A 24997-nucleotide genomic window follows, 5' to 3' on the forward strand; every position below is an offset into this window, starting at 1 on the left:
GGAGGGAGTATTATGTTTTTTCAAAGAAATCATCTTTTCCAATGTAAAATTAAATGCAAATTGCATTCAATTTGTTCTCCTTTTTATTTTCTCCATAATTTTTAACCAACGAGAATTATTTTTACATCTTTCCATGAAACTTATTCCAAAGAGAACACAAAAAATTATACCTCAAATCACTAAGGATTAATTTTCTTAATAAGTGTGAATTAGTGTTTTTGCTTATAAATTAGGACGGAGAAAGTATCTTTTTAGATCATATCTTTCTTCATGATTAAATATTTATCTTTTGAAATTTTTTTTATTTTTTAAATAGCTCGATTTAAAAAATGTAATTTGATTAGTCTATGGTTGTTGGGATGATCTTTTGGTACTAAATTAATAATAGAAACAAAAGGGGTTTATTATTTGTGTTTGTTGATGAATGTTTTTATGATTTTGTTTGGTTTTCTCATGAGAGATATTTTTGTTATGTAATGAAGCGGGTGGTGTGGGAGGAGATAGAGATGTTCATGATTTTCTTTTTGCTTCAAATAGTCACGCTCTCCTTCAAACTTCATGAAAACTAGCTTTGGAAAGATGAAAGGATGCACGCAGTACACATAAGGAAATGACAACCTCAAATGCCTAAATTAAAAAAAAAAACACGAGTAGAAGGCATTCATTGAAAAAGATTTTATATAGTTTTTTCTATTTTAACATAAGATGATGTGTCTAATTTAATGATTTTAATTGATCTAATACAATAAATATAACATGTTTCAAAACAATATAATAAATATAATATAAAATTTTATTTTTTTAATGTTATCAATAAAATAACATTGCTATGGTAAAATTTGCTTAAGATATAATTGAAAGCCTGAAGCATTATACTTTCTTTATACACAATCGACATGTCAAGAAATTTCACATTCGAGATTTCTCTTCAAAATAAAAAATTCCACATCGATTTTTAAAAAAAAATCTACTTCAGTATTCTTATTTCTTAGACCCATTAAAACAACAAAGAATCTAAGGGGCTTGTGAAATGGTATGTTCCAAAGTGGCACAACCCAATTATCTCATGAATCATTCAGCACAAAATTCTTCCCCTAACGCCAACCGGAAATTCCATTTTGTCTCCATATAAGGAATCCAGAAGCATCGACGTGCTCCATCGTCTTTAGCACCAAAGGAACAATCAGATATCTACTAAATTGTTCATAGCGTCAAGGAATGTATTCAAGTTAGATAGTAGTTGCTCATATTCAGTTTCTGTAACAAACATAAAAATATTTGAAACAAACTCTAGAGTAAAGATAGCAACACTATAAATAGCTGGCCTTCCCAGCAAGTTTGATCACCCAATTCTCACGTTACTTATGCATTTTCTATTTGCTAGCACATTATCTGAATTTGTGCCTTTTGCATGAAAGATTCAACACTTGGTGCAAAGAATACACCCTCTACTCAGAAGACATGCCTCGTGAGTTCATACAGAAACGACACGATTATAGATAATCTTGTCATATGACCATTTCGAGATACGTGACACATCCTATAAAAAAGATAAAAGACACCTATTTTTTTAGGCCAAATGTATCTTGAGGACCTTTAAGTTTTACGGTTGTACCGAATTAATTTTTTACGTTTTTAAGTTTATATTGATGTTTAAATAAAAGTGTTCATCTGATCTTTTAAGTTATAAAATACATGCATCGTTACTCTCTTTCCATCAAACTCGGTTAAAAAGTGCTTATGTGGATGTTTATTGCTAAGTTGGTAGGTCCAAATTACGGCTCTCATAACTAAGGTTCATAGGTGTATTATTATTTTGGTTTGAAACAAAGTCGTTCGGTTAATTAATTTATTATGTTGATGAAATATTTATCTGTAAAATTAGTATTGAATTGGGAAACAACAAAAAATATATATAAATAATCATGTTTGACGTCATAAACACTTTTTGAATCTTCTACGTCAATGTTGAATAGTCATGTAAGCATTTTAACAAAATTGAATGAAAAAAAATCAATTTTTTAGGAAAATATATATCAAAAGACAAACTTATTCACTTTTATCAACATTAAAATCAATTTGAAACTAAATAGATTAATTAATACAAACGTTATACTTAAAGATCTAAAATGCATTTGACATGTTTTTTTTTAGAGATAAAAGGACAACAATTTGAAGTCATATATAACTATTCAAAATTGCTGAACATTAAAAGAAATGCGTGACGACCAAGACACCATTACTCAATTTGGAGTGCTATTTTTCTGAAGGTCACATGGGTTGCGTGAGGTAATTTTGGACTAGAGTTCCACAAACAAAGAACACGTAGTTGTAGACTTGGAGTTGTTGACTCAAAAGTCATCGTTATATCTGTTATTTAACTTTATAATGAGAATATACATCCAATATACATAAAACAAAACATCAATAAAGAAAAATTAAACGAAATTTTGGTGAAATTAAGATTATGAACACAACCAATCAGATTTAAGTTATACATGCAAATTCAAAGAATGAATCTAGTTTGAGAAGGGTTTCTACACGAAACAAAACAAACAATATATATATATATATATATATATATATATATATATAAAATACTATTTGTATTTTCAACGAATTTTAAACAAAACACACCGTATCTTCTAATGATGTTTGAGGTTGACCGTGGTACATGCCCAAAATCAAAATCAGCTAAACTTTTGATGTGCAAAAAACATCTTAACAATTTTTTACGTTGTCTATCAATTATAGTTATTAGATCATTAAAATCATTTGACATTAATTATATACACTTTAAAAGTAATACAAAAATTGATTTATGCATTTTTTTTTTTTTTGAGTTAACATGCATGATAAGTTGACAATGTAATTTTTTTTACCACCAATCAACATTAGACATGTTTATTTTTTATTTTTTATGAATAACAATAGAAATGGTATTATCCTTGTAACGAACAAAAAGACATGTTATTATCTAGATAAACAAGTGTGTATAGTACAAGTTAAGAAGATTAGATTGGAATATTGGATTATTCCGTGAAAGCAGGGTATGGAATTGGTTTATATATATACACATACACTTGTATAAATTAAGCAGAAACATTGAAATAGTTGTGGTTGCTGAACCTATCTATCTATATCTATAATAAAAATGGAAGAAGAAGAATTAAATCTCAATAACAACAACAACAACAAAATCCCAATCACTCAACTTATTCAAGTTCTGGAAGCACTTAAACAAGCTTCTCAAAACATCCAAAATCACCATAATCACTTCTCAGATTCCAATTCATCTTCCATAAAAGCACTTTTCCAACTCCACACAATTCTTCCAACTAATTCAAACATCTCTCACCACCTCACCCACCTCAAATCCCTAGTCAACTCGCTCCAAAGCTCAAAACCGAGTCTCAAATCGTTCATAACTCGTCCCCTCTCATCTCACTCCATCACCAAAACCTCCGCCGCAATCGAATCCGAACTTCAATCATGGATCGACCGTGAAACTGTCACCACCCTCTCCTGTCTCGTCTCCGGCAACAACAATGAAAACGAAGACGAGTTGCTTCAACTTTTAACTCGGTTCTCTGACAGAGTCTCACAAGGCTTCAACCGCGAGTTACAACAACTCGTTCTCAATCTCAAACTATTTTGTTCGCTAGAGTCGCTTCTCTTTGATCCTAAATGTTCTCACCGAATTCGCGAACATGCCGGTTTTGCAATTTCAGCGTTGATTCGTTTCAACAAAGATGTATTCGTAGGTGAGGTTTTGATGAATCCTACAGTTGAAGCTTTGATTGATATCGGTTCTGTTCGTTCAATTGAAGTTCTATGTTCTTTGATTAGATTAATTAGATCACCGATCGTAGATGAAATTGAATCAAACGGAGAAATAACGAAAATCATAGCGTTGTTGAATTCAGATAATATGAAGTTGAGTTTACTAGCAATGGAGTGCGTTCTTGAAATTGGATATTTTGGAAGGAAGGAAGCGGTTGAAGGTATGTTGAAGGAAGGTGTGGTTGAGAAATTTGTTGAGTTGCAAAGATTGGAGAGTGAATTTGCGAGCTGTGTAGCGAGATTTGCAGTGCAATTGGAGGTTGGAGAAGGGCTGAGACAAAGAGAGAAAAGGAGTTTTAAGGGTGAAATATTAGTTAGGGTTAGAGAAGCTTGTGTTTCTGATGCTGAAGCTGCTACCATTGTTGCTGAAGTTTTGTGGGGTACTTCTCCATAGCTAGATAGATAGATTGTTACTTGTTAGATAAGTTTTGTGGTGTGTGAATTAGTATGTTATTATTTATTATTAGTTCTTAATTTTGTAGTTCAACTATGAGACTAATCTGAATGTGAATTCTTTTCCTTTCCACAAAAGAGTCATGTTATCAATTTAGTTAAGCAACATTTTTTATGACTTAAATATGTTAACAATATGACAGACAATACTTCAAAAAAAAAAGTGTAGTAGGGGATGGTAAGAGACTAAGAGTTATATTTTCTCTTGTTTTTGGTTTGTTTCACGTAGGTTGCAAATGAAATATAAATTTTGTCTAAAGTGTGAATGAAATGAAATAGTCAAAAGTCAAGTCAGCTGAGATGAGGGTAGATCCGGAGGAATCGGGATTTTGGAGGGAATCGTGAATGGAATGTGCCATTTGTGTGGTGGAGAGTGGGGATGTGGAGTTATTATTTAACAAAATAAACAAAACACAATGGCTTCATATGTCTCTAACATAATTATAGTTTATTATTAAGTTTTTTCTAAATTACCTTTGAAAAATGGTGGGTAATTTACCCATCAACCAATGAATATGAGCAATTTATTGATTGAGTCAAGATAGTTCATGAATATGTGCTTATGTGGCTAATGTGTATTGGTTGGGGTAAATTACCCACCATTCTTCTATGGATACCCTAATTGTCACCTTATTATTATTATTATTAGGGTTAAATATGTTTTTGTCTCTATAAATATATCAACTTTTTGTTTTAGTCTCTTTAAAATTTTCCTTCAACTTTTAATCCCTATAAAATATTCAATCACTACTTTTGGTCTCTCTTTTAAAGTAAACTCATATGTAGAATTCATATTTTTGAATAAAAATTTTCAGATAAATTCATAATATTATAAGAATCCCTCCTAAACAAATTAGAATTTTTTAACAAAACATGAATTTAATATGAATTTTTACATTTTTTTACGGTTAAAAATTCATATTAAATTTGTGTTATGTTAAAAAATTCTAACTTTTTTTTTACAATATTCTACACATTTTTAAACAATTTCATTAAAAAATACAAAAAATAATTTAAAAATAGGGACTAAAAGTAGTGACTGAAAATTTTATAGGGACAAAAGGTTGAAGGAAAATTTTAGAAGGACTAAAACGAAAAATTGATATATTTATAGAAACCAAAAATATATTTAACCCTTGTTATTATTATTCATCACTTTTTCTTTTTTTCCACTCTTAATACTCTTTTCTATTGGGTGTATGATAAGCTATCTTTATCAGAATGAAAATAACTAGCTAACTACAGAAAACTTGCGTTCAACATGTACATGTGTCATATAGCTAGAGGTTTAAACAAAAGTGTTGGCACATTAGCATATACTCAACTTATTAAAAAATTAATTAAACATAAACAAATTTAAGCAGGTACTTTAATTTATTTAAACGAAAGTTAGCATGAACCAATACTATAATGACCTACAACCAAACTAAAAAATGGAGACAATTTCTACCCCTACCCAACTGCCTTTGTCATCTCATTTCCCGTTTCACCATGAGAACATTGGCCATGTCAAAGTTTCATAGTTGCGTGCCAAAGTTTGTATTATGGAAGGTGGAAACTTACATAAATTAAAATAATATAAATGGAAACTTACATAGAAGTGACATCTATTTACTTCAAAATTTCAATATCATGATCGTAGAGCACGGTTCAAAAACCGCGTTCACTGTCTCTTCTTTTGCTTTATTATTCAACCAGTTTTATCCAATCCATTCTCAATTTAAATTAAGGAGTTAGTAACAGAAAAACAATGGAAATTATTTCTGACCAAAAGAGAAAATGTATTTTGGTCATTTGGTGGGTAATGTTTCATGTTTGTATTCTAAAAAACACACAAATATAAAGGAATTTTAAAAAGACGATTGTGTGAATTCTATTTGAGATTCAATACATAATTCTAATTCGTTACATTGTAAAAATCTAACCATTTTCATTAGGTTCAATACATAATTACAGGACTACACAAGAATGAGGTTATGATAGAGATGTTATTAACTAAACCACTAAAAAGTCCTAGCTTTATCCTATCCTATCCTATACATAACATTTTTTAAAAGTTATATTTGTATAACTCCAAATTCAATTGTACTATTATTATTTATTTCACTCGTGTGTTCATTTGAGAATGTGTTAGCTATTAGGGCAATAGCAAAATAAAAAAAAAATATTCAACTTGACTTATTTTCAACTTAATAAATTTAATAAAGCTACTTTTATTAATACTACTTTAAACTTTATTATTGTGATTTAGTTAACCAGTAGTAAGAAGTTAATTTACATGCCCCAAGGTGAAGATAGTAAAAGCCAAAACTGCTGGCTATTTTTTTCGATCACAAGAAGCTTATATTATTTCATTTCTTAAAATAGTATCAATATAAAATGAAATCAAATTAAATATTTGGTGACTAGCATACAACTTTGCCGTTCGAACTAAACAATGGACGACATAATTTGCTTGTCTCCGGATGAAACTTATCTTAAAGTTTGGAAAGTGTTGTAACAAATCTCTGCAAGTAGCTAATATGTTTCCAAATTCAGATTGATCTTTAGTTCTGTCACCAATGCTTTCTACCACTAGCTTGCAATCTAGCTCAATATGCACTTTTGACATACCCAAATGACCAAGCCAAATAATAGCATCTCTTAGTCCCAACGCTTCAGCTTCTTGCGGAGGAGGAGTACCTTCATGCCATTTAGTTAATGCTTTTAATAAAATGGCCTTGATGCTTTAATAAAACTGCTGGCTGATTGAAACACCATAATCAGCAACTATTTATACTTTTTTTTTTTTTTTTTGTGGCCGGGGTTTGAACCCCGGACCTTGCATATATTATGTGTTGTCCATACCAACTGAGCTAAGCTTACGAGGACATTTGTACTTTCATTTAACACAGCTTTGCAATAATTCCTGTTGAACCGATAAATTCATATGCTACTAACTTATTATATTTGAACAAATACAGAAGAAAAAACCCAAAGTTTCTGTGCTTTAATGTACAGTTTTGATTTTATTTACTACAAATGAACATCTAAGATTGGGGAAGCACCCAAATACTGATTATTGAACAACAATGCACAGAAGGTTACACGTTCAAGACGCCAGCCTAAACTAAAGAGACTTCCAAAAACTGGAATCTGAAGTATAGCGAAATGAAAATAATTTAACTCTTCAAAAAATCTGATTCTAATTTCGTTTTCCATCTGAAACAGAAAATGGTCCATATCTATGCTTCCCTGCAGAATGCTTCACCAAAATTCATCTTTTCCCTGATCAAAATAGACGAGTCTCCCTAAACAAACAGAATCTAATATCTTTCGAGGACTTTCTTTACCATGTTCTAGATTTCCTTTCTATGTAACAGAACCTTCAAAATTGAGAAAACTGCAACCAAGGCAATTTGTAAATGCTCAGAACTACTAGTCTTAATACATATTTGCCCCATTTTGCGACTATTTAGATTAGCACTAACAGTTGCTTTCAGGCTTCGACTCAACCTGAACTCAGATTGTAAATTACCACTCAACACAGTCTCTTTATTGAAGGAGAGGACTGTCATTGTCAGGCTTAAGTTGTCATTTCTGATGGGATAATCTTCCCCTCGCAAACAAGCTTCAAAACTTCCACCATGCGCCACTTGTCCCTGACCTTCCATTCGGCCAGCATTAATCACAAATTTTAATCTCTTTCCGATTAGCAAAGTATCCTCAAGTTTTGCACCCACGTAGTATTTCTTTCCGAAAGATGTCAAAGAAACACCACAGTCAGCAATGTTGTGCTTTATGTTTTTCAATTTTGTGTTGCTATGGACGGTACAAACCATATCTTTACCACCAACAGATTGAACGTCAACACCAATAGAGTAACTAGGACCCATCGGATTGACATAAGCTGCAGCACACTCAGATTGAATATTGAAATCCTGCTTATTCTTATGCATTTGTCCCACAACAGAGGCATATACATTCTTCTTTACTTCGGTAGTTGTCTCCAAGTTTATACCATCAAAACCCACATCGTGATCCCATCCTTGGGGATCAAGAACAGGTCTCACAAGTAATTGGTCATTATCAACAAGGCAGCGGTATCTATGTATAGCGCAATCAGAATCAAAACTTAGAGGAACAGCCATATCTGGTAACTGAACAGGTTCTGGAGGACCCTGTTGATCATCAGAATTATCGATATCAGAAAACTTTTGCTCTTCTAAAAGTAACTTCTCCTTGCGTCTACGGTACTCTTCTTTCATTTGTTTCTTTAAGTAAAGGGTCTCTCTGTATTCCAATTCATCCAGATAATCTTCTTTTTGCGACTTGGACAACTTTTCAAACTGGGATTTTGTCAGGATTCGTATGGATGGAAGTTGATCATACTCATCTCCTTCTTCTTTGTCTGAAAGTAATATTTCCTCAATTTCATCATCAATTCCACTTTGATTGGATACAGAGCGATGGCGTAACAGGGACGAAAGGAGATGGGGCAGAGAAGGAACTCGGGCACTGTTTGTCGGTCCTAATTCCACACCGTTCTGAAACTTAAGGAGGGAATTTACATCACCCAGAACTTTGGTACAAATGCAAAATAACAAGAGTTGAGATCTCCAAATCTGTCCATTAGGAAGAATTTTCTCTCCCAAAATATTTCTAGGGCACTGAGGATGGTTCTCAACAAAAAGTGCAGGGTTTTCTAGCCTTGAATCTAAAATTGCCTGATGTATATACTGCTGTATTAGGTTAGTACATTGAGAAGTATACGAATCATAATTAACAGTATATCCATTAGGTCCTTCTGGAATAGATGAAGATGAATGAGTCATGACTAAGATAGTGTTGAACCAGATTGCCGCACCAAATACCTCGGTTATGAGTTTCAAAAGTGGGAAGTCACTATAACCAGAATTGATAAGATCAAGCCGTTCAAAGTACAAAACGATGTCTGGAGGTGACTTTCTAATGAATCTCTTCACAGAAAGCATGATCCTCTTATTTCTCTTCACATTATTGGTAGAGGAAGGCAGGAAACCAGGGGTATCAATAAACGTTATGTTAAGCCCATTGACAGTTCCCACAATTTCTTGGATGCAATCGGTAGCAGGTTGAAAAGCATTAGTTGTGGCTTTTTCTTGATCAAATATAGAGTTTATAGTGGCACTTTTTCCAACTCCTGTTTTACCAAGGACAAGTATTCTGCAGGAGAAGTCCAATTGAGGCATATCAGCTGCCTCATGTTGGTTTGCTATTTCTCGAGCTCCACTGCTACTAAGGTTAACTCTTTGCAGATCCGTTTCCTCAGCACGAATCAAAGTTGCCAGGTGCATCCGATAAAGAACCTTTGCGACCAAGAGGTTTTCTTTTGACTGGCCAAGGCGCTGGAGAAGGCGGAAAAATTTAACTTGGAGATCCTCAACCTTTGCCAAAGTATCCTTCCGTCTTCCATTTCCACTATGTTGAGATTGATAAATTTCTGCATCTGAAGCTTGCTGCAAGGTAGAACTGCTCTGATTACTCTGGTTGGCAGAAGAGTTTGATGTGCCAGACGGAATCGGCAATGCTACAGAATGTGTGTGAGCTGAAAACAAAAAGCACATGTATGAGTTGTCTAAATTGTGCAGGTGAGAGACATTTTAATCACACAAATAATATTGATGTAAACATTGATTCAGAATTGATTCTTAGGCATGGAAACTATAAACACTTTAGCCGGAAAATAAAACTTTGATCAACAACAGAAAACCTCTTTACTTCTGTGGCATTTGTTCAAAGGTATAGGATCATACAACTAGGAATGCTTCGCAGTTATCAATAGCGGCTGGTGGTGGCTGCTATAGCGGTGTGGCGCAGAAAAAATGCAGCCACCACACCCAGCCACGTTGAAGGGTTGATTGATTTTGTAATAATATTAAGAAACCCTAAACCTTTCTCAACAACACAGCCTCATCTCCCTTCTCTTCATCCATTCATTCAACGCAGCCTCAACCCTAACTCCTTCCTGATTGAGCGATTCACATCAACAACACAGCTTCATCTCTTCCTTCTCTTCATCGCAACACAGCTGAGTTGAACTCAACAACTCAACTTTGTCTCTTCCCTTCTCTGCATCACAACAAAGCCACATGTTCATTTCTTCTCTCTGTTTCTCACTTTCTCTGTTCTTCCTTCTCCTTTAAACTTTATTTAGCCAAATATACAAAAAAAAAAATAGAATGAAAAAAAATGTGGTAGAATAAGGTGGAAGTTAAAAATAATACTCCCTCCGTTTCAAAATGAGTGTCGTTTTAGCCAAAAAAAAAATTGTTTCAAAATGAATTTAACTTTCAGTTTGCAATGCAATAATAACTTTTTCTTTTCAATTGTACCCTTCAATTAATACTATATACACTACTTCCAAAGTATTATTTTTTTCTTTAATGAAAAACAAACCAATAGTTGATTATGATAAATTGGTAAAATAACATCTCTCTTTCTTTTAATTAATGCATTTCTTAATATGTGTATAAAAAACTTAAACGACATTCATTTTGAAACGGAGGGAGTAGTTGGCTGAGTTTTGAAATAACTTCTATTCTCATGGGAAGTTAGGGAAAATATAGGTTATACAAATAAATTACTATGAATTGATAATAATAAGCAATAATGTTTCAGAACTTGAACCAAACATGGGAGTGTTACATCCTCAAGGTCAGTATTCCGGGAATTATTGCATGCCTTCAAACAAACATACTCTTCATAGGGAGTTTTGCTTTACCTATAACCAACATTTTACAAACAGCAAGACTCAACTTATAATTGGGAGGGCGTGAAAGATCGTAATATGGATAGTTGGATCCAACCTAAAATGCTAAAATATACTAGCACATAGATATTCGTAAAAATACAAAAATAAAAACCTTTAGACTACAACATTAAACTAACTAAAATTAATAATTTTAACAGTTTTTCTAATTTTAAAATATGATTTTTTTATATCCCTTTCAAGAACTAGGCCTAAGCATTGATGATCGGAGTGAGTATATATGAGCAGAGCATAACATGCATACAACAACATCGAAATACAAGATCCCTATAGTAAAACATTAGAATGCATTTTAACTAATTATGCAGAAATGGTAAAACCAGGGTTGTACCTTGGTCATTAAGATCTTGACTTGGACGGTCTTCAAGATATAAAGTATTACTGCCTGATAACGGCGTTGGCGAGATCAATGAATTGGACAATAGCTGGGAGAAAACCCAATCTCTAAAACCTTTCATCCTACCTACTGCAACACATGAAAAGAAAAACCATTAAAAACAATTTAAAATAACAGGTGACCCCAAGAGAGACGCAACATCTCCAAACATATACAGGTATTAAACCATAGGAATTTCCATTTATGAAAGGAGTCGAATTGGAGGAATTAAACTAAGAATATATCAAAATTGAAAGTGGAAAAGCAAGTAGTTCACCTAACATAGGCGCGGACATTGATGATTGGGCATGAAGTAGAAGGAAACATAGAGGCAAAAGAACAAGTAGTAATTTGGGAGAGTCAAATAATCCAAATCCCAAGAAGCATATTTATGGGGAACCCTAATTTGAGAGAGAGGACCCAAAACACAATGAATTGAATAGGGGAAAGAGATACGAAGAGAGAGATTATCTAAATGGAGGAAGAGGGAAGGGATAGATAAGACGGAAAGAGACCAACGAAGAAGAGAACACGATACAATACAAACCTTAACTTGCTCTAATTTATTTTCATTTTTAGGTTGGAGATTAAAACAAAAACAGGCGCTACTTTAGGATAGGGTTATGGTATGTCCCACCCACGGTGAAGGGATTAATAAAAAAATAAAATAAAGAGATGTCAGAAGTGGGATTTGAACCCACGCCCTCTTTCGAAGACCAGAACTTGAGTCTGGCGCCTTAGACCACTCGGCCATCCTGACATGTCGATGTTAACAATCCGAAACATTGAAAGATGTATTATATAAATACCGATAAAAAAAATTTGAAAAAAAGAATAACGACTCTGCTGGGGATCGAACCCAGAATCTCTGGTTCCGTAGACCAGCGCCTTATCCATTGGGCCACAGAGTCATTTGATGTTATTTCAATCATATTCATATTATCTATTACCAGTTATTCAAAAGTAGTCAAGGCAAAATTCAATATGAAAAGATTAAATTAAATTCCAAAACTGATTTGAAATAAAACTCCTCACTCTTGCATTATATTTAAGTCAAACTTGTCAGCGTCTTTTGATATTTGTTACTAACAAAAATATTATTAATTATGTTCAAGTAAAAAAATAAAAATAGATTGACGTTTGAACTTATGCTTGTTCGATGAGTTGATGTTTCAACAATATGATACTGAGATATATTATAAGAAAATGTGCAATTTGAATATAGGATATGTTTATTACATGCTCTACAGAGACTTTTTTTGGTACTATGTCATTTTCTATATTTCCGTATCTTGAACTTTGGAGCTTTCTGATCACTAGGGAGCAACCTTATTAGTGCTTCAAAGGGTTGTCCTTGAATCCGTCACTCAAAATAGGGAAGCTCCTGCACGTTGCCTCCACCAGGTAAGGTATGAGGATGGTAAATGTATGAAGTCTTCCCCTATAAGTTGAAAGAAAAATCCCAAGTTTTGAACTCGTTACTTCCGGATCTCAACGGAAAAACATTATTGTTGTGCCAGAATCTCATCCTCAAATCTGAATCACAAGCAACGATTAAAAAAAATAGCATAGCCTCTTGTTGCCACCAAAAATCACTCGGAAAAAAGACTGGACAAGTGAACACATTAAAATTATTCACAAAAGAAGCAGTACGATTGTGTTTACAATTTTGATACATTTAGGGACTATAGTGATAATACCTCACACATTTAGATTTAGAGACGAAAATAATCGTTGGTGCTAACTTAAACTAAAATACTTGCACGAGTGTCATTACTTTTGAATTTATTTTAATCGCTTTTATCATAGTTTTACTTTTTTGGCATAATTGAGAATACTCTAATTTAATTGGCATGCTTAAAGTTCACTATGATTCAAATGATGCTTCATTCACATTACTATGTACTGAGCACCGTTATACATAGCAGAACCTCAAAAAGTTTAAATGAGGGAGACACAACATTATTATAGCCCCAACACTCTCAAATCATTATGTTTACTATTAAAGCTACACATGTAACATATTACAGCTCATATTTGCTTACTTGTCTCAAATCTCAGCTATAAAAAAGGAGGATCATTGTTCCTTCCACTGTCATTTTCATCTCAACTATTTACAGACAAGTTCTTCATCGAGTGAGAGTGACACACAAAAATGGAGACCTGTAGGGTTGCCATGGTTTTCACAATCTTCATTATGACAATACTGGTTTTTGATAAATGCGGTTTTGCGGAGAGTGTAGCTGAAGATGTTGCTGCAATTCCACCAGCACCAATGGAAAGCACAGGAGGAGCACACCTTGGTGTCTCAGCTACTCTTGCAGTCGCTGCCTTGGTGGCTATTTGGTTCATCTAAACTTTGTTTTAATTCTTTAATTTCTTTGGATTTTTAAACTTGTTCACACAAGGTTGGGATTCATCCATTTGTTGTAATCTGACGTATTAATCATTGTTGCTCTCAACATAGTAAAATGTTTCATTCACTTACAATACAACAAAGGATCCAACTACTCTAAATTGAGTTGTTTAGAGTCTAAAGTAATATTAATTTTTGATTAAATTAGTACTTGATACTTGAAGCACATCGTATTAAATCATAGGTTTGTTGAAATAACAACTCTTGATTTTCTTGCTTTAGAGGAGCTGGACCTACGTTAGATATCATAACATGAGACACTCAGTGCTAAACCTCAGGCAAAGTCCTCAAGTTAAGAAAGACAAATGCACAAAGAATTATAATCTAGTAAAATTAAAACAAAACAAAAATGCTACACAGAATACTCCTTAACCATTGGCATTAAACTACCTAAAGAGTCCTTGTTCGTTCTCGTATTCTGATATCACTATCCATATTTAGGTTAGGCTTAATTGCACTTTTGGACCCCTATCTTTCAAAAAGTTGCGGTTATGGCCCCCTAACTAATTTAAATACAAAACAGCCCCCTATGTTTTGATTCTTTGGCAGTTTTGGACCCCCAGTCCATTAGTGAGGTGCCACGTGTATTATTTAGGGGGCCACGTGGCACCTCACTAATGAACTAGGGATCCAAAACTGCCAAAGAATCAAAACATAGGGGGCTGTTTTGTATTTAAATTAGTTAGGGGGTCATAACCGCAACTTTCGGAAAGATAGGGGTCTAAAAGTGCAATTAAGCCTTTAGGTTAAGCACAACAAATATATCTAGAAAAATGCAAGGGATGGTGGCATATGCCAGTTTTCTATTGAAATTCTTTACTAATCTTCAATGGGGGAGATAGAATAGAAAGGATAACATGAAAGGTATTCTTGCATATTTACTCACATTACTTTGGTATACAATTCAATGAACTGACATTAAAAAAAAGAGTAAAATACAAATTTTCAACCAGAAATCCCAGAAAAACAAGGAAACCGATTCACTAATCTGCAACCAAATCCCTAATCTCAGTTATCATCGCTGAACTATGGAACCAAAGAGATCATGATATGCGCGCTTAGGAGCATCAGGTCGAGCGACTATCTCCACAACTTTGTAAGATGCCTCAGGATAAGCCAACGATTCCACAGCTACCTCTGCAACTTGATCTCTGGATATGGAACCTTCATAAAGTGTGTCCTGATACATAGGAAATTAAATTATTCTATGTTTGTGACAAACATATAATAAATTGAGATTCGGTAGTGCAATAGAAACTCAGAAACTTAAGCAATACCTCTGGCTCCATAACAACATTTCCAGTAGGAGGATCGTTTTTCAACCCTCCCGGTCTTATGATTGTGTAATTTATACCAGATTTCCTGATATGATTTTCTGCCTGTAATTTTGCCACTAAGGTGAGTCCGAAAACATTGAGAAAAATGTAGGCTGGGTTGAGTAGCTGTCCCATAGCTGCTCCATTGACTAAAATGGAACTTATAAGAATGAATCTGTTAACGTTGACTTTCCTGCATGCTTCAACAAGGTTTACAGTGCCAAAATTGTCAACCTGCATAATATGTTAATTCATGAGAGTGTACATGATGACAGTGCATAAAGTAGGCAAATCTAAGTATGGTAAAATGTTTCATCATCAACAACCTCGACTCTATCTAATATCCAAAATGATGTTGGTTACTAAAACAAGAGACATGGCATGAACAAAAATGCTTTAGAAAATGAAGAAACAAAGATCCTGAATACATTAATGTTCAGTTTAACGCACAGAAACCAGAGGGAAAATATGGAATCAATAGTTTCAACAATGAACCATGTATATAATGTAGCCTACTTCAAAAGTAACAAACAAACAAAAAAACAACTTCTCCAGAACTTGTACTACCGAGTATTCAGAATCAATGAAAATATGTTGCACCCAATTATCACCCTAAATTCACAATTTTTTTTTTTCCTATACCAAATCATGGCCACCCATTAATCAACGCTGACTGATATAAAAAGAATAAAATATACATTAAACCATTCTAATATTCTACTACGATGGCATGAATAAAAATTCAACAAACCTTCCACGGAGCAAGCAAATCCCACCCTGGCCGAAAGCCTGTGGCACATACTACTGCTTCTGTATCATCCCCGATTGCTTCAGCTAGCTTATCAGAACCTTCTGTGACATCAACTTTAACCTGCATATGAACTCACACATATACACCAAATTACACATCATGTCATTCACATTCACTCGGACCTGTTTATATTAGTTTATTTGAGTTCAAGTTTCAACTGCTGGTACAAGTACTTGCCTAGTTGCAAACTATTTGGGATAACTTATGAAATAAGTTATGACATGCGTATAAGCCGTTCTCGCCTTATTTCCATAAGATCTACATGATAGTATATGAAAACGACTTATAGAAATAGTTTATAAATAAGCACTTACACAATAAATGCTTATATATAGGCACTTAGTTAAGTAAACCCAAACAGGAAAATTGCTTATCAAATCACTTAAAGACCCAATCACATTCAAACTAAACTTCCTTATAAATAAAAATCCAACCCAAATGATATTTAAAAATGGGATTAACCTTAAATTGGACTATTTTGCAAGAAAATGGGAAAGAAAAGTAAAACTTACAAATTGAAGAGATGGGTTGGCAGAAAGTGAAGTTTTTGCTTTGTCCAAGTCTCTAACCCCAGCTTTAACAGCAAAACCCTTTGCAAGTAATTGTTCCACGATTCTTTTCCCAGTGCTACCGGTAGCTCCAGCAACAAAAACTTTCTTCTTCAAACTCAAATCATCATCCACTGCTTGTTGAGTGATTTCACTTCCTTCCATCTAACAAAAACAAAGAAACAATGAGTATTAACGTGGTTTGCAATGAAGATGAAGATGAATTGTAGTGCTACCTTTGCGAAGTTGATGATGGTAAGAGATTTGGTTCTGAAGGAAGAGGGAGCGGTGAAATGGTGAGTGTGGGATGGGAAAGTGTGGAATGTAGGGTTTCTTGCAATAAGAGGAAAAGCCATTTAAGCTCTTCCACTGTGAAAACCGAGTTTTCTTGTAATTTCCAGGTTACCAAACAAGGCGCTACAACTCTGCCACGTATTCACATGCCAACGTGGTAAGTGTTAAACCTTCGCTTTCGCATTTCATACCTTTCTTATGTCTACGACGTCGTTCTTACTTTAGAGAGTAAAAGTGACATCATGTCGGCCAGTACTAAAACTAACAATCTCATTCTCAGGTAAAAACTTTGGATATTTTAAATCATTTTGGTTTATCTTGTTTATTTAGTCAGTAGGGTTTGTCTTTTAAATGAGTTGGATAGCTTTCACACATCACATAATTTCAACTCAACAAATATTCAAGTGTCACATTGGATAGCTTTCAACACTCTATAAATAGTGTTCAGCACTCATAAAAGGGTAAAATACTTGTATATGGTACACATATGATAGTCCCAACCATTTGTAGTTATTTTAAACCGTTAATTCCCCACTATTAAACCGTTTATGTGGTTGATTTACAATTTTTTTTTTATGTTTGATCAAAATAGTGAAGCCGAAGGACAAGAGAAGTAAATCTATAAAGCATCGATAGGAAGAAATGACATAATATGGAATGTACTCGTGACGCTATTCCTTATCGATAAAACATTAGCAATTATTTTTTTGAAAACACCGACGTGTTTCTATCATTTTGCATATTTGGGAGCTCATTCAAACTTGATACGAAACTACAACTTATATCGCCCTTTTGTTGGACTATCATGTAACAATTATCTCGAAATGACCTCAACAATTATCTCGATGAAAGAAAGTAGAAACGAATTGGAGCATTATAGTGGTCCAACCACTCTATGAATAGCGTAGGCAAGATAATACAATATAAAACTCACTCAATGTTCTCCATTCACACTCTACCTTACTCTGACATCAAAGTATGTTTGCAAGTATGCTCACTCGTTTGAAGGAGTGTACCATCAAAGACGTGGAATCTATTTATTGAGCATGAAGGTCACATCACTAACTTTGGTGATCAACTTCGTGTGTTCGTAAATGAACAATTAATGTGATCTAAATAAATTAAATTTTATGCAATGTGAAAAATATCCAACATAAATCAAGTTATATACATTGGCAAAATCAAATTTAATCAGGGATCAATAATTTTTATTGATAAGGATTAATAATTTTTTCACACATAGACATTAACACTGGTAATGATTATGAACTAATTGTGTAAATTATTTTGTCATGTTAGTTCTTGAAACACCTTAAAAATGTTTGAATGATGAGAACGCTTGAATGCACATGTAATTTTGTTTAACTTAAGTGTATTTTTGGTTTCACTATTTTATCATACTAAAAAAAATATTTTCTCCTTTTTTTCAAAATTATTTTTTTGGTCTCTAAGACATCACATTCGTTACGATTTTAATCGAAATCCACATTTTTCCCCAAAAAGTGGTGACGTGAGAAAATTTTGAACGATGTGGTATTAAATATTATGACATGAACAAAATAATTTACAAACTATATTTCTCAAATGCAAACAATGACATATGATAATTGACAATAAAAGTACTAATTTAAAAAAAAAACTATAAATTGATAAATTGATACTTGAGAGACCAAAAAACTTGCAATACTCGGATCATTCAGATCAAACTTACAACAAGTGTTACACTCAGTGATGGAACTGGGGTGGCAAGGGGGAGCCACCGCCACCCCATCTCTAAAAATAAAATAAAAAAATTTATATACTGGAAATTACTATAATGCCCTTAATTAATATGAATATTACCAATTCAATTTCATTTCATCTCCTTTCTCCTTTCTCTTTCATCTGATGCGCGTTCCTCTTTTTTCTTCTCCAAGCCAAAGCAAATCCACCGAACAACATCCACCACCACACCACTGCCGGCGAGCCGCGACCACTCTTCTCCTTCTCCATCCATCACCGCCGCACCCCCTCAATCTTCTGTATTGATTCTTTAGTTTAGAGAGCTATCTCCATCCATCTCTCTCCACAAACCCTAATTGTTGTAACTTGTAAGGTAATGTGAAATTGAATGTAATTTCCTTCAATTCTGATTCTGATTTGATGATTACATGTTCTTTAGTAATGTGAAATTGAATTTAATATTCGGGTAATGATTTGCAATTGTGTATGTGTCTTTAATGATTTAGTGATGTGAAATTGAATGTGAAATTGATTTTTTTTAGTTTTCGATTGCTACTGATTACTACAGAACTCTGAATGTTTTACTAAGACATGAATGTTCTGCTTATTATTATGGTTTAGAACATGAACTCTGATTACTACTGAACTGTTACTTGTGTTTAAATAATTGCATTGAGTGTGAGAGACTCAGTTTTAAGAATTCCAATGGAAAGCCTCGGTTTTAAATAATTGTCTTAAACAATAGTAGAATATGAAAGCCTGATAACTAGTCAAATTGTTTTAGAGTTACTATATGTAATTAAGAAAAGTTAACTTACTTCCTTTGCCAATTTTAATCATGTATGGCAATGACTTTGAGAGGAGGACGTAATCAATAATCCTAAATAGTAGAGGTGAAAAAGATGGAAAATGTAGGCTTATTTGATTCAAAAAAATGTAAGCATATCTTCAACTTCTAGCATGCCTAGATGAGCTAATCTTCCTCTATTTTTGATAGTGTTTGGTTTTTCTGTATATGACTAGCATGTTCTAGCAACTTGTCGTGAAAAGTAGCAACATTCATGGCATTTTCCATCAGAAAGATCCATCAAACCTGGCTCAACTTTTGAATTCAGCTATCATCGTCTTCTGTTTATGAAAATCAAGTGAAATTGGTTCATTTTGAAATCATTTATGTTATTTCAATGAAATTGAAACCGGCTGTTATGAAATTTGAATGTTATTAGAATTGATATGTAACATCGAAACCATGTATTGTTAGTTGATTTTGAAACTGTTTCAACAGGAAAAGTTAAGATGAAAAGTCGGGATGTGTAAAGCATCACTTTTGTTGAAATTTTTTATGAACGACACCGAAATGGGTCGTATTGTATATTATATGATTTATATATTTTAGTTTATTTTTAAAGCTGCCACCCCAAAATTTTAGGTCTGGCTCCGCCACTGGACTTACACTTCACTTGAGGACTCAAAAGTTTGTTTTTGTAATGAATGATTATTTTTGTGACAAAAAAATAGTAAAATACAATGAAGTTAAAAGTTTTACATGTATATAAAAGCTAAATCCATTAATTAAATGTGTTTTAGTGCATACACAATTGGCCCTTCTCATTAGAGAGACCACAATGTAATTTACAAACCAGACTAAAAGGAAAACAAAGCGCATTCAAGGCGCCAAACGACGTCGTTGGTAAATAATCTTCTTCTCCCACTGAAGGCGCGAAGCAGAACACTTGTACCTTGGTGTGTTGCAGGAATCACCAATTTCTGTGAGCTTTTCTAACTTTCTGTTTTTCACTTTCAATTTCATGTTTTAGTAACCAACTAGATTCATTACATTAATTTCAATTTCCCCCAAATTATGTGTCAAACCCTTAACCTAGCTCCCCATGATCAAGTCTATTTTTTTTGTAGTTCACTTAAATTTTAATCTATAATTAATTTGTGAATTGATGAAAACGTTGTTAATTGATAATGTTGGAATGAAATTGAAGGTGTAATGGGAAGTAAAGATGGAGGAGATCCATTCAAAGGAGTGGATTGGAAAGCCGTTGGCGGTGAGATGCAGCAAAACCCTAATGTCAAACCAACTATTGCAAAACGACTCCCCAAGAAAGTTAGGAACATACCAGACCACTATTTCCTTCCCAGATATCCATTATCACACACTTTGTTGTTCTGTGGTGCCTGTATTGCCGCTGGAGTTGGTGCCGGTATGCTAGTAGAAACCTGGATCGACAAGAAAGTTAAAGGTACCAATATTTATGCTTTTTTACTCCATCAATACAAGCATACAACTTTTAAAACTGTGGTGTTAAATTTTAAAAAAATGATTAAATTTATTGATATTGTTCTGTTTAAGCAACCAAATTGTTGTTTCGCAAATCTGAGGGGCTAATTTATCAATCTTTAAATACTTATTTAGTTTAAGGGACTAAATATGCATGTTTTGGCTCTAATGCCAATGACCAAGACTTTTAGAATGTCTTTAGATTCATAGAAAGATTTAGAATGAAATAAATTAGTATTAGTATTGTATCCTATTGTGTATAGCAAATAAATAGAACATGATAGAATACATTCTGTGTTTTTTAAGATGAAAAGCTTCCTTCTTGGAAAGCATTTCAAATTTTCTGCTATTACTAGTGTACTATCGAAATTGGTGCTATACTATTACTCATTGCTTTCATGGAAACTACCTCTTGAACTTTTCCATCATGATCCATCAACATTTATCTGTAAGAAATAAAATAGGCCAGACAAAAATGGAGTGGCACCCAGAAGCCTTAGTAATGTTTATGGGTTGTGTTGCAATAATTTGATAGACTTCTTTGCATATTATTTCTTATGCACATGATGCTTCACTGATAGATATCATTGCATAATATTCTAGTTATTAAATAATTAATAATTTTCTAATTCTTAAACAATTAATAATAGAGTTCTTTGCATCATCTGGATAGTAATGTTCTATTAGTTCTTAATAACTAATAATTTGATAGAGTTCTTTCCATATTGGTAGAGTCATCTGCATAAGAAATGTTCAAAAAGAAGAGTAGACATAGAACACAATGTTAGATCTGCTGATAAAATTAACCCAAGAAAAGAGTTTGAGCTCGTTGATTGAACTACCATGCATTTTACTAATCTGCCATAAAGTTCAAATCATGTGTCCTCAATATGAGAATTTTACAAGTTTGGACATCTTTTATAATACATAAATAATTTCGATTCACTTTTCCCATTCAAACAAGTAATATCTCTTACATATCACTATTTTAGCTTAAGCCATAACAGAAAATAATAGTTACATGGTAAGTAACTAGTACAATAAAATGTACGTAAAATTCTCATGATATTTAATAGTATAGCACCAATTTCGATATTGAGATGCTAATTTTTTGTCCAATATTAGCATCTCAATTGCGACCTAGCAATCTAAAATTTCAGTCAACACTTACTAGTAGTTTGTTTGAAGTTCCTACTTCCCAGGACTCTATTAGCGTTGATACATGCATTCTTTACTTTTGTAGGCCAGCTTCAGTTTGATTATTATACTTTTCATTCAACTTTTCAGAATTCGTCGTTTTATTATGGTTCTGTTTACACTGTCATTTAGATGTTTATTTCATATTTCTGTAACATCTCTTTGGATTACATTATACTCTGTAATGCATACTTTTAATTGGCTTAATTTGCATCTTGGTCTTAGTCATGCATATTATTTCATTAAAACTAGTTATGGCTTCCTACTGCATTAAAGTGATGAGGGTTTTGTGGGTTTGCAATTGAAGCTGTTAGACTCATGGTAATCACTGCTTAGCGTCTTTGGTGGATATACGAGGAGATTAGAGAGCTTTCCTTAAATATACTGTTGTCTCCTGGAATGTTATGTTTTACTTGTTTTAAGGGGTGGTTGTTACTTTTGGGAAGATGTGTCTCATTTTCTTCTAGTGTAGACTTTGATAAGTTTTCAGTTACCAAACTACGCGTTTTCTGTTTTATTGGTGTTTTAATTATGTATTTTAATGTTCAATGCATTTTCAATAAGCCTTGCTTCAGGTTTATGACTATCTCATATGTATGCATTTCAAGTTTCAACTGTCAAGCTAATATTCTAGGCTAAATGAAAAATGTTAGTTGTTCGAAAACCTGTGCTTTTATTCTTATTTGTTTTTAAAATTTGAGATTTTGCTATGTTCTTTTATTTTTGTATTGCAGAGGATGGTGGGGTGATATGGGAGTTTGACAAATAAACTCTAGATTTTTTTTCTTCTGGTACGACCAATGTCACATGACTGCCTCTCCAGAACTCCAGTCACAGATTGATCTCCACTCAAACTTAGCTACAGTTATTAGCTTAACAAACAAGCGTGATTTTATAAGTTGTCAATTCTTCCTTAGGATCTGTTTTGCGAAATAATTTTTTTAACATGTAACCCCTAAAGGCAACTAGATGTGACATGATTTGCGGTTTAAATTTACTCCTATTTAATCATTTATGACCCTGATTTTGCTGATTACGATTTTTTGTTTTTGTTTTGACAAATGCTGATTATGATTATTGAAAGGTTTAGAATTTGAGTATAAAAAATCTCCATTTATGATTACCATCTCATCTTATTTGTTTGCTTTATTAATCAGATCTATCTTCTTGAATAGGATTTTAGGAGAGTAGGACAGTCACGAGGTTAGCTTTTGAGCTTTCAGAAACATACACATGGTGTAGACTTTAGAATCCTTTACATACTAGTATAGCAAAGGAAAATTAAATACAGATTTGCCTTTCCCACGATATACATTATCAAGCGAAATTTAATCAGCTGTGATAATTTGAGATATAATCAACTTAAGAAGCCCAAACACATCAAAATTGTAACAATTACTCTAGTCTTTTAATTTTTTTTTTAAAAAGTAAATTTTTGCGCTAAACACTTCTTACTTTTTCTTAAAAAAAGGTTAAATATAATTTTTATTTCAATAATAAGCCCTATCTTTCAAAAAAAACTTTTTAAACTCCCTACTTTTCGTTCTGTTAATACAATTGGTCTATTTTCACTGATTGGCAAACAAACAAAACATGCCACATAGACTCCACTAGAATGCCACATGGTCTCATTAATGACATATCATGTCATATGTTAAAATTTTAATTTAAATTAAAAATTTAATATTTTTTATTTATCACACTTGCAAAATCAAAATTAAAAAAATAAACAATCCCTCTTCTTCCATGATCTCTCTACCAACACCACCCATCATCATCAATGTCGTATCTCTTCCATCATTTTTTTTCTTCAATTTTTCAAAAATTAGAGAGATTTAAAATTCCTTCTTCATCATGTAACAAACTTTTATTGTCGATTGACTTCAACATTGTTATCACTTTCGGTTTAATAACCCAACCTATTTGTTAAATCACAATCTTTTTCTATCTTATTCACCTTAATCTTAAACATCGAAGATGTTATCTTCTTAAATCACATCCTCTCTTTAGTTCTCTCACGGATTTGTCTCTCTCGTCACCACCCTCCCTCTCACACGACCCTTGTCCCTCCACCGTCGAACCCACCCACTATCACCATCCAGTCGCCGCAATACCACCATCTTTGTCACTACCTCCACTGTAAGCGCGATCAAAACTCCAATCCTTTGCATCTTCGGCCCCTACGTTGTCGCCGTCACTGCCATCACGACCTCACCATACCGTCGTCGATGCTCAGATTTGATCACTCACAATACTCGAAACTATTATCAAAATCTTGTAACCCAATTTTTCAAAAAGAACAAAGTTAGACCCTTCTGACACCATTGCTATCGCAAAAACCCCAAACAAATTTGATGATTTTTTGGATCTAGCTTTGTCTTATTTTGTTAGCATCTAGATTGTCATGATTTAGGTTTTTTACTTCAGCTTGGTTGGTGTTAATTTAGAGTTTGTTAATTTTATATTTTAAATACTTTTTTTTAAGGAAAAAATAATTAAAATAAGATTCTTTTTATTTAGTTGTACACTATAAAAAAACTTATTTTAATTTTTGTTTGTCGAAAATATTTATCATCTTATTATAAATGTAAAAAAAAAGTGGATAACCATGTATGTCTATTCGTTAATTAAATGATAATGAATGTTATTTTATAAAATAGTACATGCGGATTGTAGTAAAAAATGTAGCACCATTATTTGAACGCCTCATATGACATACCCTCATTCTACACCTCCCATGTAGGATTTTTTATTAGAAAAATGCTACATGAGAGAATATTTTCCGAATTCATCCCGAATCAATTTAATTGTCTGTTTGGCATCATTAACCGCTTGATTTCCACAAAATTTGAAACTTGATGACATCATCAGTTTTGTTTATTTCTTAATTAAACCATTAAGAAATTCCGTGAAATCAATTTTCGCTAGAAATAACAACGCT

General features: G+C 33.1%; 4 protein-coding genes and 2 non-coding genes across 13 annotated transcripts; 2 read left to right on the top strand and 4 right to left on the bottom strand.

The window, feature by feature from the left end:
- Positions 1 to 3040: 3040 nt before the first annotated feature.
- On the top strand, positions 3041 to 4332 carry LOC11438801 (uncharacterized). Of its 2 annotated transcripts, XM_039833792.1 has the most exons (2): positions 3041 to 4214; positions 4270 to 4332. In XM_039833792.1, exons 1-2 carry the CDS (start codon positions 3155 to 3157, stop codon positions 4287 to 4289), a joined length of 1080 nt encoding a protein of 359 aa, XP_039689726.1. In that variant the 5' UTR covers positions 3041 to 3154; the 3' UTR covers positions 4290 to 4332. The 2 variants fall into 2 exon arrangements, with proteins under 2 accessions (XP_039689726.1, XP_003609436.1); XM_003609388.4 differs by lacking the exon at positions 4270 to 4332 and having other exon boundaries at positions 3043 to 4263.
- A 2866-nt stretch (positions 4333 to 7198) lies between these two features.
- LOC11438802 (translocase of chloroplast 90, chloroplastic) lies at positions 7199 to 12046 on the bottom strand. 5 transcript variants are annotated; one of them, XM_013602654.3, is made up of 3 exons: positions 11740 to 12046; positions 11418 to 11549; positions 7199 to 9862 (listed from the first exon to the last, which is right to left on the bottom strand). In XM_013602654.3, the coding sequence occupies exons 1-3, from the start codon at positions 11756 to 11758 to the stop codon at positions 7635 to 7637; spliced, it is 2379 nt and encodes a 792-aa protein (XP_013458108.1). In that variant the 5' UTR covers positions 11759 to 12046; the 3' UTR covers positions 7199 to 7634. The 5 variants fall into 5 exon arrangements, with proteins under 5 accessions (XP_013458108.1, XP_003609438.2, XP_024637816.1 ...); XM_003609390.4 differs by having other exon boundaries at positions 11418 to 11552; XM_024782048.2 differs by lacking the exons at positions 11418 to 11549; positions 11740 to 12046 and adding an exon at positions 10071 to 10201.
- Positions 12047 to 12138: 92 nt separating this feature from the next.
- On the bottom strand, positions 12139 to 12222 carry TRNAL-CAA (transfer RNA leucine (anticodon CAA)). Its single transcript has one exon. It is a non-coding gene; the product is annotated as a tRNA-Leu (tRNA).
- Positions 12223 to 12300: 78 nt separating this feature from the next.
- TRNAR-ACG (transfer RNA arginine (anticodon ACG)) lies at positions 12301 to 12373 on the bottom strand. Its single transcript has one exon. It is a non-coding gene; the product is annotated as a tRNA-Arg (tRNA).
- Positions 12374 to 14731: 2358 nt separating this feature from the next.
- LOC11444988 (uncharacterized protein At2g34460, chloroplastic) lies at positions 14732 to 16989 on the bottom strand. Its single transcript, XM_003609392.4, has 5 exons — positions 16790 to 16989; positions 16518 to 16718; positions 15946 to 16065; positions 15156 to 15428; positions 14732 to 15058 (listed from the first exon to the last, which is right to left on the bottom strand). Exons 1-5 carry the CDS (start codon positions 16907 to 16909, stop codon positions 14894 to 14896), a joined length of 879 nt encoding a protein of 292 aa, XP_003609440.1. The 5' UTR covers positions 16910 to 16989; the 3' UTR covers positions 14732 to 14893.
- A 1710-nt stretch (positions 16990 to 18699) lies between these two features.
- Positions 18700 to 23118, top strand: LOC11440688 (uncharacterized). 3 transcript variants are annotated; one of them, XM_024782021.2, is made up of 4 exons: positions 18703 to 18942; positions 20157 to 20338; positions 20564 to 20821; positions 22791 to 23118. In XM_024782021.2, exons 3-4 carry the CDS (start codon positions 20569 to 20571, stop codon positions 22823 to 22825), a joined length of 288 nt encoding a protein of 95 aa, XP_024637789.1. In that variant the 5' UTR covers positions 18703 to 18942; positions 20157 to 20338; positions 20564 to 20568; the 3' UTR covers positions 22826 to 23118. The 3 variants fall into 3 exon arrangements, with proteins under 3 accessions (XP_013458110.1, XP_024637789.1, XP_039689103.1); XM_039833169.1 differs by having other exon boundaries at positions 20185 to 20338; XM_013602656.3 differs by lacking the exon at positions 20157 to 20338 and having other exon boundaries at positions 18700 to 18942.
- The last annotated feature ends 1879 nt before the right edge of the window (positions 23119 to 24997 follow it).

The sequence above is a fragment of the Medicago truncatula genome, chromosome 4 (assembly GCF_003473485.1).
Source record: "Medicago truncatula cultivar Jemalong A17 chromosome 4, MtrunA17r5.0-ANR, whole genome shotgun sequence".
NCBI classification, from domain to species: Eukaryota; Viridiplantae; Streptophyta; class Magnoliopsida; order Fabales; family Fabaceae; genus Medicago; species Medicago truncatula.

Bases quoted from the DNA above. Each gene is read 5' to 3' on its own strand.
- LOC11440688 (XM_013602656.3), top strand. From the start codon at position 20,569: ATGGGAAGTAAAGATGGAGGAGATCCATTCAAAGGAGTGGATTGGAAA. The intron at 20,822-22,790 runs GTACCAATATTT...TTTGTATTGCAG, and splicing joins GATCGACAAGAAAGTTAAAG to AGGATGGTGGGGTGATATGG.
- LOC11444988 (XM_003609392.4), bottom strand. From the start codon at position 16,909: ATGGCTTTTCCTCTTATTGCAAGAAACCCTACATTCCACACTTTCCCA. The intron at 16,066-16,517 runs GTAAGTTTTACT...GTTCATATGCAG, and splicing joins CCAACCCATCTCTTCAATTT to GTTAAAGTTGATGTCACAGA. The intron at 15,059-15,155 runs GTATTGCTTAAG...CCTATGTATCAG, and splicing joins ATGTTGTTATGGAGCCAGAG to GACACACTTTATGAAGGTTC.
- LOC11438802 (XM_003609390.4), bottom strand. The intron at 9,863-11,417 runs GTACAACCCTGG...TTTTGTTTTCAG, and splicing joins TCAAGATCTTAATGACCAAG to CTCACACACATTCTGTAGCA.
- LOC11438801 (XM_003609388.4), top strand. From the start codon at position 3,155: ATGGAAGAAGAAGAATTAAATCTCAATAACAACAACAACAACAAAATC.